The following is a 22,563-nucleotide window of genomic DNA, read 5'->3' as shown; positions in this document are numbered from 1 at the left end:
TGCCGGTTGGGAAAAAGGGGTTTATTGCCTTTTGTCAATTTGTTTCTGTTAGGTTGAGTGGGGTTAACGGGTTTGGGGTCTTTATTGTTTGTGTGTTTATTGTGCGTAGTGTTGCCGCCACCGTTACCGAGACTTGCATGTCCGTCGGTTGGGTGTGCGCGGTGCGCTGTGTGTTGTGGGTTTGTGTTAAAGAAAGGCAGCTCTCGGGATCGTGCGGTGTATGAGGCACGATAGTTGCGTCACCGTTTAACCTGGGCTCCCGTCTCGTGCAGAAGAAGTTTGACCATAATGTCAAACTTGTTCTGCACTTTGGTTTGCTGCATTTAGACAGCGATTCTCTGCTGCTGAACTAGCTACATGTTGCTTGTTCTATTGCTGTCTGGCATTCAGAAATGTAAAATGGAAGTTTCCAATTATTAATTTTAATAAAGTGAACTTAAAACTTGTTTTGCATTCTTTGAAATGTTTTTTTTTTTTTAATAATATTAACCTTAATTTGAAATATTAAGTTAACAACCCTGACTTACTTTTTTGAGTTTTGTAAAATATAAAAATCTTAATTGGTATAACTCTAACTTTCAAGTTTGTCTCAAGAAGAAAATGACCTTTTGTTGGGCTCAAAACTCAAAAATTGATTGCAGTAAGTTGCCTTGCAATTTTGAGCTTTCTCAACTTTTTATTTTTTACAGTGTAGGTTGTGGTGGGAACACCATTCAGTTAAAGAAAGGAAGTCATTTCTGTAGGCACTGTCATCATCCCCTGAAATCAACCCTATCAAGGTTGTATCATCAGCGAGTTTAAGCATTTTCACTGAGTCACTGTGTGATATGCAGTCATTAGTGTACAGAGAATATAACAGAGGTGATAATACACACCCCTGGGGGGCACCAGTGCTAATGTGTTTGGCCTGTGACAACTTGTTATTGATTTTGACAACTTGTGTTCTTTGCTGTAGGAAATCTAAAATCCAGTGACATAAGGAGTTCTGGACACCCATGTTTTGGAGTTTATAGAAAAGTTTGCTGGGTACAATCGTATTAAAAGAAGAGCTGTAGTCTATAAAAAGTACCGTTGCGTGGTTGCCTGGGGACTCGAGATGTTGTAGAATAGAGTGGATACCAAGTGACACAGCATCCTCAACAGACCCATTAGTCCTAGGCCTATATGCAAACTGAAAGGGGTCTAGACAGACAGATTTGGACAGATGATCACATGATTTTTTCAAAGATTTTCATTATGACAGATGTAAGAGCTACCGGTCTATAATCATTTAAACCAGTGATGCTGGGCTTCTTGGGCACCGGAATAATAACAGCTGACTTAAAACATGTGGGGACTCTGCATTCCCTCAGAGACCAGTTAAAAATGTCTGAGTACTGGGGTCAGTTCATCAGCACAATGTTTGATGGTAGCAGAGGATACGAGGTCAGGGCCTGCGGCTTTCCTACAACTCTGCTTTTTTAGTAGCCGCCTAACCTCATCCTCCTGTATGACAAAAGGCGGTGCTACTGGGGTTTTGATGCCCGTTGGTTGTATAAGGGCATCATCCCGATCTTTGTCAAAGCGGCAATAAAATTCATTAAGACTGTCAGGCAGACTGTCAGGCAGCCTTCATTAAGACTGTCAGGCATGTCATCAAATAAATAAAGAAGTTTATGGGACTTTCTCAATCTGTGTTCTTGACTGTTGTGTATCATCACTTTGTGCAGATCAAGTACTGTCCCCAATACACAAGTTTGCATTACACAAAGAACGGTCGCAATTCCTGAAGTGTTCTCAACATTCAAGCAAGGAGTAACACGCAGCAGAGCAGACCTACAACGGAACGTTATTTTAAATGTTCATGTTCATTTTGTGTGTTGATGTCATGTTTGTCAAAAGTCTAATGTCCTTAGATGTGTCCTTCTGTTACGTAGGAAATATGATTTTGGGGTCTAGTCAGTGGTTGTTTTTATGTTGTTGTCGTGGTCAACGGCCATGTGTCTCTGGCTCATTCATTGAGATTTTTCTTCCCCACGGGGACAATAAATTATCTGTTTAATATTAATGTAATCAAATAAATAACAGCAGCAGTATGAAAGGGGACCGTTTTTGTTCTCTAAGGCGGACCTGGTCCGGGGCTGTCACCAAGTACTGGTTGGTCAACACGATATCCCTAAAACCGCAGTTATCACGCCGTTCAGGCTTTGAGGTCCTTCGTTGGCCCTTCAGACTAAAAAACTGAATGGGTGACGACAAGGCGTTTCTCATGTGAACCTGTTGAGCACTAACAGCGCCGCCGGCTGAAGGTATGGAGGCCATGGAGGCGGTCGCCACCTGCTGGTGGGTGCCAGGTGTACTGGGATACAGACTGTAAGGAAAAAATATTTAGACGATAGAAATAATATTGCATATTTGCCGGGCGCCCTTCCCCATGTTGTGCCTTGAGGTAATGAACAAAGAAAGGAAAAAACTACACTTTTCACCCCTCACAATTCATCTTGTTGATGATATTGCGCACTGAAAGTGTGTGTGTGTGTGTGTGTGTGTGTGTGTGTGTGTGTGTGTGTGTGTGTGTGTGTGTGTGTGTGTGTGTGTGTGTGTGTGTGTGTGTGTGTGTGTGCGCGCGCGCGTGTGCGTGTGTAAAAACAGCGACCCCCAGTCTCATTTGAAGTGCAGAGACCCCGAGCCCCGAGACAGAACAGCCGCAAGAGAAGCGCTCTGCAACAGACGGGGAATGACGTCACGGGAAGGAGCCTCTCACCCCGCCGCTGCAGGAAAGAGGAAGTTTGACGTAAAACGAAAGTAGATTGACATTGGTTCATATTGCATCGGAACGACTTCACGTAGCCTACCTGAAATCGAAAGTATGGCAGGTAAGCAGAATTGTCTTAAAAAACCTTTTTCATTTTTGTAGATGTTTGTGTCCTATATGTACGCTGCGATTTGCGCCTTTTCTTTCAGAAGTATTGCGATCGATCATTGTGGTCTGAGTTTAGTTGTAGAGCCTACTGTAGTTGTCGGTCTGTGTTATTGAACATTACTAAATGTGGACTGAGTTCAGATCCACTGTCCTTGTGTTCTGTAGACTACGTGACTCCTGTAGTCGATTCAGATTAAACTTTATTGTCATTGTGCACAGTAGCCTACAGAGTACAGAGACAACTAAATGTGGCTGGAGATCTAAACAGAAGTGCAAAAGAGCGGTTAAGGTGCAGTTTCAAAAAGATTTTCATATAGTGCAATATAGTTTAAATAATTGGATGGGATAGTGCAAGAGTAGGCCTACCTAGTGTATACGGTCAAGAAGAGAATACAGCAGCAAAAAAAGAGAGAAGAGAAGTGTAGTATTTAAAAAAAAACGTATCTTTGCCATTTCTCTTCATTTTTTCTTTCAGGATATGTAAATAGTATTATGAACTGGATGACCGGGAGCGGGTCTGGGGAGCCGTCCTCGCCTAGCGGGTCTGGGGAGCCGTCCTCCTCTAGAAGCAGAGTGAAGCTGGGTGAGTTGAATGCCCTGTATTACACATGGAAGTGAAGTAGTCACTCAAATAATCTATTCATGATCCTAAACACAAAATCTCAAAATTGACCTAATGAATTAAATTAGGTTTGCTTTTGTCACACCTCACCCTCTACATTGATTATTTCACTCCCTGTCCTTACGTTTCTCTCATCTCTGATTGTTGTCTTGAAGTTAATAATCTGAAATATGCAGCCTCATCATTTTCGGAATGCATTTAACAGAGCGAGCTAGCGGGAACGACCGGTTGCTCTAACAATGAAGATACACCCTCAGTGTAGGAATAATGAGTACATAAAATTCATCAAATAAGAAAACCGCTTTATGTTCTGAATCATGTTCGGTGGTCCATTATCTCGAGAGGCGGAACTTGAACTTGCCTGTTTGTGGATTTTCTTCGTCTTTTTCCAGACAGCATCACTAAACATTTTTACACTGCCAAACCGGTACCGTCTCAGCTTGGCATGCCCGGCAATTTCACTGTCTTGCCTGTGTAAAACCAAGGGGGTAAAATCCCCCGTTGTCACCAAGCCGGCTTTCTTGGCAACGCACGGAGAGTAGGCCTCGTTAGAATAATTTGCATCTTTTTATTTTTTAATGATTCAAGACACTCGCATGCAAGAATTAGTATACATCTGAGTGTAGGCTACAAACGGGATTAACTATTTACAAGTGTAAAAGCGCAAACATATTCTTTATTTTGCTGACCACTTGTTTTTTATCCCGAAAAGGCATTGTAAAGAAAGTTCCTCTTCGTCTTTCTCGTAGATCGCACCATCTTTCCCCGTCTTCGTTTAATGCAAAAGCATCACCTTCTCTCCCATGATGGTCCGCAGCTTGTGGATTTCACCGTCCTTCCAGTTAGAACTACTCATGTTGACATCGCTGGTCCCACCCCTGGAATCTAATCGCATTTACATCAAAATGAAACCGCCAATATGTTTAGGGTCCAAGAGGGTAAATTTGGGTGCGAACTCAGGCCGGTATATTACCTCGGAAAATGTAAACGCACGGACCATGCCGGGAAAACGGCGTGCATAAGACGGGCATATTTGGCAGTCTAAAAAACGTTTACTGATATCCGCTCCGCAGGGCTGGCTCTGCCCGATGAGCTGCTCCTGGGGGTGGCTGAAATGCTGGGACAGGAGTTGGAGCAGGTGACCATCCACCTGGGGCTGAAGACCAAAGATCTGGATGACAGCAAGGCAGCACATATGACTGGGATCATGCAGAAATACAAGATGTTGCAGCTGTGTCAGCGCCAAAGACCACCAGGAAAGGCCACAGCACAAGACCTGCTAAGAGGTCTGGAAGACCTGCTGAGAGGTCTGGAAGACCTGGAGGACGTACCGTTCGAAACCCGTCTGTTATTGAGAGGTAACGCACTTCACCCACACACACAAAGGTGTCATAGTGGGGGGAAAGCAGGACTGGGTACCCAGGGCCCCAATGGGGCAATTAATGTCTCAACAAAATTTAAATAAAATGTTCAAGTGACTGCACTTTGTATATAAATAAATAGTGGAGGCTCACTGTCACCCCTAACAGAAGTCCTAAAATGGTTTATTCCACCGCGGCACAAGGATCCGGAAGGAAGCGGAATTGAGAGCATGTCCGACTCTGGTGAGTTGAAATCTCCTAGTTTTAGGAGTTATTAATCTACCTGCATAACCCTCTACGTCATGTTTCGCTCACCAGTGGTGCAGAAGAGGAGACCACCAATATGATTTTAAAGCTACTGTTAAATGCACTTGGATAAAACCAAAAATCGTACTTGCATGACCCAAAAAATCTAGCAAGCTCCGATTATTTTTGACCTCTGTATTTCTACAGACAGCGGAATGGAGAGCAGCGGAAGTGAGAGCATGTCCGAGTCTGAATTGTCTGTGGACGGGAGAATGCTTGGTGAGTGGAAACCTGAGTCGAAATTAGTCTACCTGCATAACCCTCTGTTAGTGGTTCCAAACCTGGGGGGCGCCAGAGAGCCAAGGGGGGCGTGAAGTCTCTGACGGCTTGAGGCAGATTGACGTCTGAGAAGTGCCACAATTTACATAAAATTCAACACATAAAAAAACCGCTTAATGTTCTAAATCATGTTTGGTGGTCCATTATCTCGAGAGGCGGAACTTGACCTGCCTGTTTGTGGATTTTCTTTGTCTTTTTCCAGACAGCATCACTAAGCATTTTTACACTGCCAAGCCGGTACGGTCGCGGCTTGGCATGCCCGGCAATTTCACTGTCTTGCCTGTGTAAAACCGAGGGGGTAAAATCCCCCGTTGTCACCAAGCCGGCTTTCTTGGCAACTCACGGAGAGTAGGCCTCGTTAGAATAATTTGCTAGTTTTATTTTTTAATGATTCAAGACACTCGCATGCAAGAATGAGTATACATCTGAGTGTAGGCTACAAACACGATTAACTATTTACAAGTGTAAAAGCGCAAACATGTATTTTGCTGACCACTTGTTTTTTATCCTGAAAAAGCCTTGTAAGGAAAGTTCCTCTTCGTCTTTCTCGTAGATTGCACCATCTTTCCCCGTCTTCGTTTATTGCGACAGCATCACCTACTCTCCCATGATGGTCTGCAGCTCATGGATTTCACCGTCCTTCCAGTTAGAACTACTCATGTTGACATCGCTGCATTGTCTCTGTTGTAGATACAACGCAGCACACCTCTACCCAAGTTATTCCACCGCGGCACAAGGATCCGGAAGAAAGCGGAATTGAGAGCATGTCCGACTCTGGTGAGTTGAAATCTCCTAGTTTTAGGAGTTATTAATCTACCTGCATAACCCTCTGTCATGTTTCGCTCACCAGTGGTGCAGAAGAGGGACCACCAATATGATTTTCAAGCTACTGTTAAATGCACTTGGATAAAACCAAAAATCTTACTTGCATGTCCCAAAACCTCCCTAGCAAGCTCAGATTATTTTGGACCTCTGTATTTCTACAGACAGCGGAAGTGAGAGCAGTAGCAGTGGGAGCATGTCAGAGTCTGAGCTGTCCGTGGACGGGAGAATGCTTGGTGAGTGGAAACCTGAGTCGAAATTCTACCTGCATAACCCTCTGTCAGTGGTTCCCAACCTGGGGGGCGCCAGAGAGCCAAGGGGGGCGTGAAGCCTCTGACGGCTTGAGGCAAATTGACGTCCGAGCAGTGCCGCAATTTCAAAATGTAGCAAATGCAGCAGCAGTGCGCCCGTGCCTGACTTTATAACAGCTCATCCGAGCTTGAAAGAACTATTTTAGATCTCACGGCCCCGCAACTGAAAATAGACCTGTCACTAAGTCACGCCCCCAGTCGTTACCATGACGAACTCGGACAAATAAACCAGACTCGATAACAAAAACATATCGAAAAATGTCTGTTGACAGTAGTACCACCGCCTCCGCCACAAACAATACTGCCACAAACAGTGCTGCTATGTAAGGGTCGGGATAATGTACAGAACGCCAGTCGTTATCGGGAAAACAAGCCCCAACAGCTTATGACACGGATACTTGCTAAAACTAAAAAAATATCTTCACACTGTGTGTCATTTTACAATTACCATTCGTAGTGTTGATCAGGAGAGAAATAGTCCGCCAAAGGCGTTGACGTCGCTTATCAACCGGACACGCTAAAAGTACAGACGGACAAATTGCGAACTACTGCAGCTGCTGATGCCATCTCTCTAAGTCAAAAAGTAACCGCACCCACCCCAAACCAATCGGAATAAGTGTATGCATGTCGATTATAGCGGACTACACCACCTATTCTATTCTGCATGGAATTCTATTCTGATCAGAGAATTTTATTCGATTGAGGCGTATATATGATCATTTTTGTCCATGTAAACGCGGCTAGTCTGATCCACATTACACACTTTCTCTTGTCCCGTTGTGGCTTGGGAATAGGGATGAAATATACCCCATTCTGCAGCCTCTCGGGATATCGACTGTCCGTTTTAAATGTATCCCAAGCACATCGTTTGACCATGTTTATTTTTGGAGTTGTCCGAGCCGAGGTCCAAGTATAGTTGAGGCAGGAATTTCATTGGCTCATCTGCGTTCTAAGGGCGGAGCTTAGCGACAGGTCAGTCCCATTAATTCGCAAATGCATTATTGCCATTCAGCGCACTTGTCACCATCAAAACAAAAGCGCATAACAGACTTGAGGTGCACTGCACACCAGATAGAAAGTATATCATATAACAACAATAACATAACTGCTATGTAATGAATAAGTCTGATATATTCATGGTATGATCAACCCTGCCCATCTATCAGAAGCCTCCTACAACATGGTGGAAGGGGATCTAAACATGTTGCTGCTTGTGGGGGCTTTGTAGCCTACTGAGACCATCAGTAGGCTACACTTTACCTTTTCAATGGACTGCTTTCGGACAAAAGATAGCTTAGCTTTGGCTTACGTGAGTTCAATGCTCAAGTTCGTCAGTCTGAAATATCCAGCCTCATTATTTTCATAGAACATTAAACAGCGCGAGCTAGCGGGAACAACCGGTTGCTTTAACAATGAAGATACACCCTCAGTGTAGGAATAAGGAGTACATAAAATTCAAGAGGTAAGCAAACTGCTTTAAGTAATCCTTGACAGACATAGTCCTGTTCGCAAACTAAAACAATGTGGTGAATGGCCACACGTCCTACTCCCCCTGCCCCTTCTGATTCACACCCTGAGCGAGCCCACCTAAACAGAATCTCCCCCTCTCAAATTCATTCAATTTGGTCTCTTAAACACCCAATTCATCGCCAATAAAGCTTTACTGTTGACTCTAACTCTTTGTCATACACAGCTGACAAAGAGCTAGATTTACTCTGCAATACTGAAACTTTGCATATCCATCACTAAATCATGACTTTTGACATTTTGCCGTTGGCTATGCCTGACTGGTGGGTTTTTAGAATTATTTACAAACAATGACAGTTGTAGCCCAGCCTACCACAGTTGGTGTACGACTGTTGTATTAAGCACTTTTGCTGTATGGTCCAGTGTTAAAGGCACCCAGTACAACTTTCGAGGCTTAAAAATAAACATTCAATTTCTAGTCTTTTTTACACGTAGTAAGTTTCAATAACTCCATACCATTACATACCGACATTTAAGCAGCAAAAATGAGACGTCGTTGTGTGGTGAGAACTGATACAAAATCGATAACAACAACAATGCCGCCATTTTCTTTATTTTTTGTAACCTACAATAAATAAAGCAGGCTTCCAGTCAATGGAAAAATGGCTTCTCCCCACCGGCGATTGTTGTTGTTTACGATTTTCTATCAGTTCTCACCACACAACGACGTCTCATCTTTGCTCCTTGAATGTCGATATGTAATGGTATGGAGTTATTGAAACTTACTACGTGTAAAAAAGACTAGAAATTGAATGTTTATTTTTCATTGAATGTTTACACAAAGTTGCACAGGGTGCCTTTAATTTTGTCAGCTATTTTAGATGTAGTCTTAGTCTTAGTCTTTTGACGAAAAGGCTTATTATATTTAGTCACATTTTAGTCATTGTTTTCCTTTGTAATTTTAGTCTAGTTTTAGTCGACAAAGTCCTTACATTTTAGTCAACTTTTAGTCATTACTTTTAGTCAATGTTTTCTCTTTTTAAACTAGTTCAATTAGGCTAACCCTATATTTATGGACACCTGCTAAGTTGTTCCACTCAAATAGAGTACTAAAGTGAAAACGTTACGTTGTCCTGGCAACCGGATTTTCAGTTCTAAACAACCGAACGAGAGATGGCGTTCTCCATTGCTTCCATGTGTAGTTTCTTTCAAAATTAAAATAAATCAATTTCAAGAGGTGAAAATCACTACCAATCGAAAAATGTCGAGGCGTTCATGTATTCCCCTGGGGTATTAAAAGGAAAAGTTTGTAAACGTTAGTTTAGTTTAGTTTTTTTTTTAATATGAAGACAATCTATTCTCAATATTACTTACATCATTGGTAAAGCAAACACACAAATCAATTCGCAAAAAGATTGTTGCTTTTCTATAAAAGGTTCGTGTGGCATAGGATTTCCCCTTGTTAATTTGGTTTGTGTAGAACGAAAATCTGTTGCTATCAAAACGTGACGTCACACTTTAGTACTCTTGTCTGTTCAGCCTTCAAAACGATAGCTGGTAAATTGTGAAAAATGCATTAAACTGTAATCAGAAAACGCGGTTATATGCTATAAACCCTATAGTATCTTGGGTATAAAGGCTGGGACGAATTTCAAAGTCCACCTTATGTTGAAGTATAGACCGTGGCGATTCCCATTGAAACGAATGGCGCGGTGATTTTCTTCAAAACGAGAGCCAGTAAATTGTGAAAAATGAATGAAACTGTAATCAGACAACGCGGTTATATGCTATAGACCCTAGTATCTGTGGAATAAAAGCTGGGAAGAATTTCGAATCATAAATATGTACAATGCATAACGTTAGCTCATAGCTGAGTGGACTATACCTCCCGTTGCCAAGTCGTAGCTAAGGTCCGTCCTATTTACTGGAGGAGTGAACAGTTGCATAAGAACCTTACGGGAGTGTACAGATTGGAAAATATCGTGCATTTTGAATGTCCAAATAGCACACCACTAACATTTTCGTCCTGTCTCGTCTCGTCAACGAAAACAAAATGACATTTCGTCATAGTTTTTTTATCAAAGATCTATTTTTAGCTCGTCAACGTCTCGTCTTAGTCACGGAAAAAAGGTCGTTGACGAACATTTTTTGTCATATTTTTCGTTAACGAAATTAACGCTGGTATGGTCTGGGTACAGATTGGTTTTAAACCTTTAAATGCATAGCAGTACATACCTAGCTACCTGTTCTTAAAACATTAGGCCAACTAGTAGGCCTCCAAACATTGTTTATATAGGCTACATTAAGAGCACAGAAAACGGAGAACCTTTGACCGAGCTGGCCCAAGACAGAACACGTCACCGACCCTATCTCACTTGACTTAGTATAACTATATAAACAGAAACTACTTATTCTTATGGAAAAGTGGACTTAATGTGGCATATTTTGATTACACCAAGTCCATCATACATCTTATTGATGAGATCTTGTGGGGGACCAAGATGGTATGAAGGTTTAATATTTACAGAGGTTAAGAGTTGAATTAATGACTCTGATTCTGAGGTCAACAATTCAGAACCATACCCGCAAACACCTCGGAGTAAAAAAGGTGACGTGTCAGGGGGGGGAATCATCTGTAAAATACTGGAAAGGCAGCAAAACTGCATAAAATAATTTAAATCTTAAAAGGAAACCCTCCGGTTCTACTCGATTCACGTGAAGGACCCAATTGACCAAGAAAACGGCGATTGTCGCCGAAAAGCGACAAGTTTGCAGGTGTGCAGAACAATGTGTTGAACACCCTGCCTCATCTATCGTGTTTGCAAAACGTCATTTTATATTGGCTTTTGATTATTGCCTCTTCCAGACGAGCTTCCAAGGATTTAGTCTCAATTTGTAGAGGGAGTTTCAAACCAAGTTATCAGAGGTCTCCTGGATGACCTCAATGATCATGAAGTGTCAGTACTGAGGGCAAGGACTCTGTGATGGAGGACCAGACGAGCACAAGGGACCGAGCATGGCGACTGATTGATATGGTGATCAAGAAAGGGGAGAGGGCAGGTCAGATAACGGTTGATAGTATGAAGGAGAGGGACAAGCACGTATGTATCATCCTGGGTCTGATCTCTACTCCTGCTGGTGTGGGAGAGTTGTTACTATGAATGTACTTTTTAAAGAAACTGTCACTGCCAGCTTTGTTTTGACAAGAGGGGAGCTTCTTTGTCTTTTGATCCACTGCAATCCAGTGGTTCATTATCGTCCACTCGGGATTACATTTGTGTGGAATGTGTCTCACTGATGTTAATGCTAGTGTGACAGGATACTTTTGATAGTTTGGTTGCCCTCACCTTAACACCCATTTCTAAAGTGGTAATATCTAGAATTTTTGTTCAGTGGTCCATAATCTTGATAGGTGGAACTTGACCTGCCTGTGGGTGGATTTTCTTCCTCTTTTTTCCAGACGGAGACAATAAAACCCGCTCTGCAGGACGGGATATGTCTGATGAGCAGCTCCTGAAGGTGGCCAAAAGGCTGGGAAAGGAGTGGGAGCAGGCGGCCATCCACCTGGACCTGAAGACCAAAGATCTGGACGAGATCATGGGAGAAGAGAGACATTTGACCATGCGGAAATACAAGATGTTGCAGCTGTGGAAGAACCGAAGACCAGGAAAGGCCACAGCTCAGGACCTGCTGAGAGGTCTGGAAGACATGGAGGACCTACCGGTCGAGACTCGTCAGTTATTGATAGGTAACGTATTTCACCCACACACAGGGGCGTCATAGTGGGGGGGAAGCAGGACTGGGCATCGAGGGCCCTCAAAGCCTGGGATGAAAAGTTGTTGTTTTTGGTTTTCAAGTAAATAATGTCTTAAGTACCTTTTTTAAATTGGCTGAATGAAACGTTTAAGTGACTGAACTTTGTATACAAAAAATTAGGGGAGGCTTACTGTCACCCCTTACAGAAAGCACAAAATGGTTTATTCCACCGCTTCAGAGGATTGCCCAAAACAGTGAATTTGAGTGACTGCTAAAGCTGGAGCACTCATTTGCACCACGATAGTCACGTCTTTCCCCAAGAAAGGAAAATCGGGGTCACGTAAAAGAAAGAAAGGAAAGAGAAAAAATGTATAATCCTTACTGATTTCTTTCTAAAGAAAGGTGAGCACAGCGGTTAGAGAACCATGGTTTAAGAATGTTTTAGGCTTATATTAGCCGTTGCTTAGATTGAAGGCAGTCAGCGAGGAATCAGGGTTGGTTGGAGCATAATTGCATCGTATAACAGGAATTAATCAATTTCATATATGAATCAGCATTATATCTAGAATGTCAGGTGATATTCTATTTGTCAAATAAGTTATCTAGCAAGGCTTAACATCATGAAACACATGGCCCTTAGTTTCAGACACGGCCACAGAGAGTGCATAGCTCCCTTATCATCTCCCGATGTCACTAAGGATGTGAGACAAGGTGAGCTCATATCTGAAAGTTATTCCAAGCAATCATTTGTGGCATTCAAGACCGAAAAGAGCTAAACAACACTAACATTAAGTAGTCGGTTTTATTGTATGTTAGGCAATGAAGGCTGCTCTAAGGGTTAGGAGAGGACAGAAGAGGAAGGGGAAGAAAGTGAGAGCAATGCAGAACAGCTAGTGTCAGGCAGTCGGGAGGAAGCCAGCCTGTGGTTCCCAAACTTAATTTGTCAGGCCCCCCCTTTGGTAAAATTAGTTCATACATTTTTACACTTTTGCATGTGAAATCGTGCCGTAAATAAAGTAAAGTAAAGTAAAGTAAAAAAATTATGTGAAATCTTACCAATAATGAAATCCCCTCAACGTCAGAAGTAAGGTTTTGCTCTGGAACCCAAAGGATCTGGAACTCCACACTCCATTTATGTAGCTTTGCATGTAAGGTAAAAACATATTTTTATGAGCCATTTCTCTTGATATGTCATTCAGGACTTGAAAATAATCGGTCTAAACCGGTTAAGAAGAAGCCGTCATGCAGTAGCGGACAGGGGAGCCGTCCTGGTGAGCTGTCCTCGTCTCCGCCCCTCAAAATGCCGGCTAGTGACGGGACGCTGGGTGAGTTGAAGTCTCCTAGTTTTAGGAGTAATAAGTCAACCTGCATAACCCTCTATATCATAGTTCTTTCCTGTCAAAACACATTACACACACCAGATAAATAATATTTCATATAATAACATAATAAGACCTATGATAACATACTTCAACTTTAAACAAGGTCAAAGGTGTGTGGCTTTCTGGAATATCTGTTTGGGATTCTGAGATGTAAATTCTAAACCAATGGTCTTTTTCGAACCTCTATCATACGGAGGACTGAAGTCTTTTTTCAAGTTGTCATGCAATGATTCAAAAGTGAGTTGACCAAGGATTGCCAACTCAAAAGCAGATGTAAAACCTTATAGGAGTCATATATAGTGCTGCAATTAATTAAAAAAAGGATCCGCTTAAGAAAGATGGTGGTTTAAAAGAGCAGCAGATACACCAGCCATCTATTGAGGAGCTTGACAGTGTGAAGGTTATCTGGTCCGGCCAGCCCATGTGTTGTTCTCCAACCTGGATGTGAAAAGCGAGGGTCTCATTTCTCAGATCCTACCATTTAGCCCTGTTTACCTTTGCATACACACATAGCACCACACTACAAACAACAACCACACACCACAGTTTAATCCGCTACATTATTTATGCACCATGATACATAAATCTCACAGTTGGTGGCAGTGGTGGGATCATGGCGCCCTCCAAGAGTCCAGGAAGACGGGCGCTGATACCCCAGGGGATGTCGATCCGACATCTAAGCCGGGGTATGCCACGGCCAGAGGAGGAAGAAGATGAGGAAGCGGATGGAGCCCCGGGAGGTGTTCCAGTGGCTGATGGTGCCAAAGAGGACACCGGGACGATGAACTTGGCAACCCTCTACAGCCTCCTTCAGAAGACTCTCCAGAGCCAAGAGCATGAGGCCAACAAGCAAGAGCAAAGATGGCGTAGCGTGCAGGTGCAGCTGAACAACGTCCGAGATGAGTTGGAGGGAGAGCGAAGGCGTGGTGGTGATGGACGTCGGCCAGGAGACGATGACGTGCGACATCCAGTGGAACCACCACCAGCAGCACCTCCGTATCCAGGACCAGCAGCCCCACCAGACCCAGCAGTGCCGTCTCCAGCCGCCTGGACCGAAGCAGCCGTGCCGAAGCTGGAGGAGGGAGATGATATCGAACAGTATCTCACCACCTTCGAGAGACTGGCAGCAGCCTATTGGTGGCCAAGAGCTGAATGGGCAGTGTACCTGGCACCTTTCCTAACGGGACGGGCTCGGGCTGCATACGCGGCGATGGATGTCTTGGAGGCCATGGACTACAGCAAGGTGAGAGAGGCCATTCTCTCAAAATACGAGATCAGCGAAGAAATCTACAGGCAGCGGTTCCGGGATCCTGACGTCCGACCCGGAGATATGCCGAAAGAGCTGTACAACCGCCTAAAGGATAACTACAGAAAGTGGATCAAGCCAGACAGGAAGACTGCTGAGGAGATCGGAGAGCTCCTCATCCTGGAGCAGTACCTGTGTTCCCTGGCTCCTGAGGTGCGTGTGTGGGTGAAGGAGCATAACCCGACCACTGGGCGGCAGGCTGCGGAGCTGGCAGAGGCGTTCCTTGCTGCACGCCCGGGTGCGAAGGTGTTCCGGTTCCAGAGCGTCAACCGATCACCAGCCGGGGGTAAGTCTGGGGAATTCAGTATGGGAGTTGGTCCTAGGGGTTCTGGTCAGAGTAGGACGCCATACACACAGCCTCAAACAACCCTTACTTCACAGCCTAGACCACCATACAATTCACCCTCTATCTCACAGCCTAGGGTTGCTACTGTCTTTGATTTAGGCCAATACCGAATACAAAACCAATCACAAATCACTGCTTAGTAACAAACAGTGACTTCCAGAAACTCTTAATTAAGTCTCACCAAAGACACAGCAAGCATGCCTCTGATGGATAGGTATGAAGAGTTGTGGTTCTTCTGATTTTTCTCTCACACTTCATACCTCCAGGCTTCTCCAAACCTCCCTCTCACCCTCCCTTCTTCTTTTTGCCTGACGCCAGTGCTGAGATTGATGAAGATGATGAAGGTGAGCAGTGTCATTCTTCCATTGAGCTTTGAATTTCAATGACGAGGTGATCTGACAACAGAAGTATTTCACTGGGTGTTAAAATATATATCCTGGTTCACTGAACCTTTTTTAACTTGTATAGCGGAAATGTGGCCTTCAATAAGTTGGCTGATATATTAATATAACTAGAATTTCTGCGCCTGCATTGCGCACGCTCAACCTCTAGTTGTTATTCAACCCATAACAATCATGTGGAAACCCGAGTCAATAATGTAACAAATTTCTGAGCGCATAATATAATAACATTTTGCCTATAATGTTACAACATATAACATTTTATGTTACAAGCATAATCATTTTTTTATTTATAAGCCGTTTTCACACATTTTTGAAGCATTTGTATGTCAGGAGATTCGACCCTGAAGGTGATTCACACTTGATGCTTTATATGCGGACATCATTGTCGTTTACACAGTAGAATCAAAGGGGGGGGTAGGCTTGCAAGGTGCGGGATATGACGTAGGGTCTAAGTTTGCACGAGGCGGGATAAATGTGGCCGCTGTCAATGTAGTTTGTTTTGATTTGACCATAGACAAAGTGGAGGCAGAACGGGCAGCACTCATCGTAATCATCTTAAATGCTGCTAAAATTATGCATCATATATTCCGTTGCATCCACAAAAACAACGAAGAAGAAAGGCGTCACGAACGACTGCGTTACCGGAAAAAGAGAGCGTATTTTTTTGCTTAATTTCACATAAAACTAACACTTGGACAAATGTAGTTGTCCAAGTGTTGAAGTGAGAAAATAGGGAGTGGAAGGACGGGACCCGATAATATTCAGCTGAAAATGCAAATTACTTGGTGTTGGCCTCAACACAGGTACAACAACTTGTACCTGTGTTACAAGTTGGTAACACAGGTAATACTGTATACCGTATACCACGGCAACCCTAAATGGTACTAATAATTGGCATGATCATTTCTTTCGGTGTTTCGGTTTTCGGTTTTCGGCCTTGGTTTCCTCATTTTCGGTTTTTGGTTTCGGCCAAGAATTTTCATTTCGGTGCATCCCGACTTTCTATGCATCCTTTTCGTTTAAAACGAGTCCAAATGTTCATTATCCAATACTTCTTAAAATACAACACCAAGACAACCCAGAACAAGCGGCTATAAAAAAACACAGCCGCATCGGTTCAGGTGAGCCAGTGTTAAGGCCCATTCACACCCTACGGTAAATACAGATACGGATCGTTTCGTCCGGTCCCGAGGTGTTTCGTCCGTCAATGGTTCCGTCGCATCTGAGTTTACAAATCCGGGAGTTCTCCGGGAGAAATGGAGCAATACCACCGGAAATCGAGGCGGCAGTATAGAGTCAGAAGTCAGACCATTCGCGAAAATAGATAGAGACTCTAAGTAGCATAATATCTGATATGTATATATATTGTGTTTAACGTTTTATACTTATATTATACTATATACCTGAACTTTTTATTTTATTGCTCCCCTGCTTTGGCAATTAGTTGTAACTGGTCATTTAACAACATTTTGAGGAGATAATCTGCGGGTTGGGGAGGGGTGTCACATGCCACCGGCGCCTAGGCCTACACTTTTTGCACCTTTTTTTTGACGATTTCGGATGACACAAAGCAAAATCATCTCCTCTACAGATGCCATGTTTGCGATGCCGTTAATTTGTGACACGACAGTCCCTGCCATCTAGAGGATGCATTGTGGTCAGTGTGTGTGTGTGTGAACTGCAGGCCGCTTGGCGGGCATGAGTGTGTGTGCAGTGTGTATGTATGCGATGTCCTTCGCTGCCTTTGTTTTGAAACGTCTGCGTCAGCGCGCGTGTGTGTGTGCGTGCGCTTGTGTGTATGCGGTGTGCGTGTGTGTATGCGGTGTATATGTGCGTGCGTGCGCTGTATGGGTGCGTTTGCGCGTGCTGTGTGTGTGAGCTGCAGGCTGCTTAGCACATGCGCACTGACCAACTTGAGTTACTTGTCCGACAGGCCTGCTATTATATAATAGTAAGATCTATTAATAATTGTTGGGTGTACTACTAAAACCCTCCTGGCCTCTGATGCAATACAACATTTATAGGTTAAAATATCCATGTGTAGAGGCCGCGATGTCAGAATCACATTGCTACACACCTTCCAATCAAAACACACCTCCATTCATGGCTTCCTCTGTCATCCACCCACATTCATCTTCTACTCCAATGGAAATAAAAAAAAGCTTTTGAGTTCGCAAGCAAAACTTTTGGATTCGCTAACAAAACTTTTGGATTTGCAAACAAAACTTTTGGATTCCCATTAATAATTTTTTTATCACATTTATCTTACTTGCAATAAAACATTTTTTGATTGCAGTGTCGATAGTTTTGGCGATATAGCTAGTTTACCGGTGCGAAAAATGACTCTTACGCCCGGCGCATATCTAAAAAGGGTTGGTCTGAAGTGGCCGAATTACCCCCGTAGGTGTGGTTTGGGCGTAACGTGCAATAAACCAATGAGAGTGCCAGCTCCCATCCCCTTTAAGAGCCATGAGCGCTTTTTAATCTGACAAGTTGATATTTTGAAAGGGCGTCTGCAGTCTCCGATGAAACAGATGCACATGAATTTATAACTTCAAATGGCTCAGTTTATAACCAAATAATATGGCCTAATTCACACATGGAATAAGGGGTTTTCTTCCACAACTTCAGAAATACTGAGTCCTCAAATAAATTTCGGCAAAGAAAACGTATATGATATAACATATGATATGCAGTAACTGTGGTTCTATTTAATGATATACGCAATACATTATAAACATTGTTTCTTATCAGTATTGTATGCATTATCGTTTTCGACAGTCCATTGCCATGTACTGTATTATGCGTTACGTGTTTATTTGCCGTGTGTTTAAACATTTTTTATGATTCAAGACACCAGCATGCAAGAATGAGTATACATCTGAGTGTAGGCTACAAACGCGATTAACTATTTACAAGTGTAAAAATGCCAACATATTCTTTATTTTGCTATCCCGAAAAGGCATTGTAAAGAAAGTTCCTCTTCATCTTTCTCGTAGATTGCACCATCTTTCCCCGTCTTCGTTTATTGCGACAGCATCACCTACTCTCCCATGATGGTCTGCAGCTCGTGGATTTCACCGTCCTTCCAGTTAGAACTACTCATGTTGACATCGCTGCATTGTCTCTGTTGTAGATACAACGCAGCACACCTCTACCCAAGTCCCACCCCTGGAACCGCTGAGCCCTCTGATCGCATTTGGGCTGCGCCAAAGACCACCAGGAAAGGCCACAGCTAAGGACCTGCCGAGAGGTCTGGAAGACCTGGAGGACGTACCGTTCGAGACCCGTCTGCCATTGAGAGGTAACGCACTTCACCCACACACACAAAGGCGTCATAGTGGGGGGAAAGCAGGACTGGGTACCCAGGGCCCCAATGGGGCAATTAATGTCTTAACTAACTTTAAATAAAATGTTCAAGTGACTGAACTTTGTATATAAATTAATAGTGGAGGCTCACTGTCACCCATTACAGAAGGCGCAGAATGTTTTATTCCACAGTGGCACAAGGATCCGGAAGAAAGCGGAATTGAGACCATGTCCGACTCTGGTGAGTTGAAATCTCCTAGTTTTAGGAGTTATTAATCTACCTGCATAACCCTCTACGTCATGTTTCGCTCACCAATGGTGCAGAAAAGGAGACCACCAATATGATTTTAAAGCTACTGTTATGCACTTCGATGAAAACAAAAATCTTACTTGCATGACCCAAAACCTCCCTAGCAAGCTCCGATTATTTTGGACCTCTGTATTTCTACAGACGGCGGAAGTGTGAGCAGCGGAAGTGAGAGCATTTCCGAGTATGAGCTGTCCCTGGATGGGAGAATGCTTGGTGAGTGGAAACCTGAGTTGAAATTATTCTACCTGCATAACCCTCTATGTCATGGTTCGCTCACCAGATAGAAAGTATATCGTATAACAACAATAACATAACTGTTATGTAATGAATAAGTCTGATATATTGATGGTATGATCAACCCTGCCTATCTATTAGAAGCCTCCTACAACATGGTGAAAAGGGATCTAAACATGTTGCTGCTTGTGTGGGCTTTACCAATGACACCATCAGTAGGCTACACCAAACCTTTTCAATGTACAGATTTTGGACAAAAGATAGCTTAGCTTTAGCCTACGTGATTTCAATGCTCAAGTTCATCAGTCTGAAATATCCAGCCTCTTAATTTCATAGAGCATTAAACAGCCTGAGCTAGCGGGCACGACCGGTTGCTTTAACAATGAAGGTACACCCTCAAAAGTGCCGGAATAATGAGTACATAAAATTCCACAAATAAGCAAACTGCTTTAAGTAATCCTTGAAAGACATAGTCCTGTTCTCAAACAAAAACAATGTGGTGAATGGCCATGCGTCCTTCTCCCCCTTCCCCTTCTGATTCACACCCTCTCAAACTCATTCAACTTGGTCTCTTAAACACCCAATTCATCGCCAATAAAGCTTTACTGTTGACTCTAGCTCTTTGTCAAACACAGCTGACAAAGGACTAGATTTCCTCTGTCATACTGAAACTTTGCTTATCCATCCCTAAATCATGACCTTTGACATTTTGCCGTAGGCTATGCCTGACTGGTGGGTTTTTAGAATTATTAACAAACAATGACAGTTGTAGCCCAGCCTACCACAGTTGGTGTACGACTGTTGAATTAAGTACTTTTGCTGTATGGTCTATACAGATTGGTTTTAAACCTTTAAATGCATAGCAGTACACACCTAGCTACCTGTTCTTAAAACATTAGGCCAACTAGTAGGCCTCCAAACATTGTTGATATAGGCTACATTAAGAGCACAGACAACGGAGAACGTTTGACCGAGCTGGTCCAAGACAGAACACCTCGCCGACCTTATCTCACTTGACTTAGTATAACTATATAAACAGAAACTACTTATTCTTATGGAAAAGTGGACTTAATGTGGCATATTTTGATTACACCAAGTCCATCATACATCTTATTGATGAGATCTTGTGGGGGACCAAGATGGTATGAAGGTTTAATATTTACAGAGGTTAAGAGTTAATGACTCTGATTCTGAGGTCAACAATTCAGAACCAGACCCGCAAACACCTCGGAGTAAAAAAGGTGACGTGTCAGAGGAGGAGTCATCGGAATCATCGGTACAATACTGGAAAGGCAGCAAAACGGCATAAAGAAAATTAAAATCTTAAAAGGAAACCCTCCGGTTCTACTCGATTCACGTGAAGGACCCAATTGACCAAGAAAACGGCGATTGTCACCGAACAGCGACAAGTTTGCAGGTGTGCAGAACAATGTGTTGAACACCCTGCCTCATCTATCGTGTTTGCAAAACGTCATTTTATATTGGCTTTTCATTATTGCCTCTTCCAGACGAGCTTCCAAGGATCTAGTCTCAATTTGTAGAGGGAGTTTCAAACCAAGTTATCAGAGGTCTCCTGGATGACCTCAATGATCACGAAGTGTCAGTACTGAGGGCAAGGACTCTGTGATGGAGTACCAGACGAGCACAAGGGATCGAGCACGGCGACTGATTGATATGGTGATCAAGAAAGGGGAGAGGGTAGGTCAGATAACGGTTGATAGTATGAAGGAGAGGGACAAGCACGTATGCATCCTCCTGGGTCTGATCTCTACTCCTGCTGGTGTGGGAGAGTTGTTACTATGAATGTACTTTTTAAAGAAACTGTCACTGCCAGCTTTGTTTTGACAAGAGGGGAGCTTCTTTGTCTTTTGATCCACTGCAATCCAGTGGTTCATTATCGTCCACTCGGGATTACATTTGTGTGGAATGTGTCTCACTGATGTTAATGCTAGTGTGACAGGATACTTTTGATAGTTTGGTTGCCCTCACCTTAACACCCATTTCTAAAGTGGTAATATCTAGAATTTTTGTTCAGTGGTCCATAATCTTGATAGGTGGAACTTGACCTGCCTGTGGGTGGATTTTCTTCCTCTTTTTTCCAGACGGAGACAATAAAACCCGCTCTGCAGGACGGGATATGTCTGATGAGCAGCTCCTGAAGGTGGCCAAAAGGCTGGGAAAGGAGTGGGAGCAGGCGGCCATCCACCTGGACCTGAAGACCAAAGATCTGGACGAGATCATGGGAGAAGAGAGACATTTGACCATGCGGAAATACAAGATGTTGCAGCTGTGGAAGAACCGAAGACCAGGAAAGGCCACAGCTCAGGACCTGCTGAGAGGTCTGGAAGACATGGAGGACCTACCGGTCGAGACTCGTCAGTTATTGATAGGTAACGTATTTCACCCACACACAGGGGCGTCATAGTGGGGGGGAAGCAGGACTGGGCATCGAGGGCCCTCAAAGCCTGGGATGAAAAGTTGTTGTTTTTGGTTTTCAAGTAAATAATGTCTTAAGTACCTTTTTTAAATTGGCTGAATGAAACGTTTAAGTGACTGAACTTTGTATACAAAAAATTAGGGGAGGCTTACTGTCACCCCTTACAGAAAGCACAAAATGGTTTATTCCACCGCTTCAGAGGATTGCCCAAAACAGTGAATTTGAGTGACTGCTAAAGCTGGAGCACTCATTTGCACCACGATAGTCACGTCTTTCCCCAAGAAAGGAAAATCGGGGTCACGTAAAAGAAAGAAAGGAAAGAGAAAAAATGTATAATCCTTACTGATTTCTTTCTAAAGAAAGGTGAGCACAGCGGTTAGAGAACCATGGTTTAAGAATGTTTTAGGCTTATATTAGCCGTTGCTTAGATTGAAGGCAGTCAGCGAGGAATCAGGGTTGGAGCAGATTGCATCATATAAGTAAGGGATAATGCCCGACGAGGTGTCCATTATCAGGAATTAATGGACGACGTGGAGGCGTGAACCGTCCTCCGCTTCGCGTCGGACGGTTGCCTCCGCGAAGTCCATTAATTCCTGATAATGGACACCTCGAAGGGCATTATCCCGCTTATACCACGGTCACTTACCAACGGTGACCAAATTAAGACCATTAATTTATATTTTCATGCGTTTTACAATCCGAATATAAAGTTTTCCACAAAACATACATTTGTTTGCCTGGTTACGCCTGAGGGTCTGACTAATACCCGGAACCACCATTACACGACCGTTGGGTTCTCATGCAACGCAAACGTTGTTCACTCCTCCAGTAATTAGGACGGGCCATAGCTACGACTTTAGAACGGGAGGTAGCGGGAGGTATTATAGTCCGCTGAGCTTTGTTTTGTTTCCCGTTGCTATGGTTACTACTATTTTAGAGACGATACGCCCATAGACATCTATGGATACGCCAACTAGCGCATTAATTGAGAACGGTAAACAGACAATTT

The 22,563-nt window shown here is 43.3% G+C and overlaps 1 protein-coding gene across 1 annotated transcript in view; it reads left to right on the top strand.

Moving 5' to 3' along the window:
* LOC115561049 (uncharacterized) overlaps positions 1-21,542 on the top strand; it is a 97,838-nt gene extending 76,296 nt beyond the window's left edge. The window contains exons 2-15 of the mRNA XM_030380836.1: positions 2,632-2,855; positions 3,378-3,485; positions 4,598-4,882; positions 5,339-5,410; positions 6,161-6,247; positions 6,457-6,528; positions 11,531-11,818; positions 13,026-13,151; positions 13,802-14,800; positions 15,127-15,204; positions 18,401-18,568; positions 18,740-18,814; positions 19,025-19,096; positions 21,220-21,542. Of these exons, the coding sequence (XP_030236696.1) occupies positions 2,849-2,855; positions 3,378-3,485; positions 4,598-4,882; positions 5,339-5,410; positions 6,161-6,247; positions 6,457-6,528; positions 11,531-11,818; positions 13,026-13,151; positions 13,802-14,800; positions 15,127-15,204; positions 18,401-18,568; positions 18,740-18,814; positions 19,025-19,096; positions 21,220-21,542 (2,760 nt within the window). The 5' untranslated portion in view covers positions 2,632-2,848. The remainder of the gene's footprint in view (positions 1-2,631; positions 2,856-3,377; positions 3,486-4,597; positions 4,883-5,338; positions 5,411-6,160; positions 6,248-6,456; positions 6,529-11,530; positions 11,819-13,025; positions 13,152-13,801; positions 14,801-15,126; positions 15,205-18,400; positions 18,569-18,739; positions 18,815-19,024; positions 19,097-21,219) is intronic.
* The last annotated feature ends 1,021 nt before the right edge of the window (positions 21,543-22,563 follow it).

This window comes from Gadus morhua, chromosome 16 (assembly GCF_902167405.1).
Source record: "Gadus morhua chromosome 16, gadMor3.0, whole genome shotgun sequence".
Classification (NCBI taxonomy): domain Eukaryota; kingdom Metazoa; phylum Chordata; class Actinopteri; order Gadiformes; family Gadidae; genus Gadus; species Gadus morhua.
This window is presented reverse-complemented; position numbering and strand designations above follow the sequence as displayed.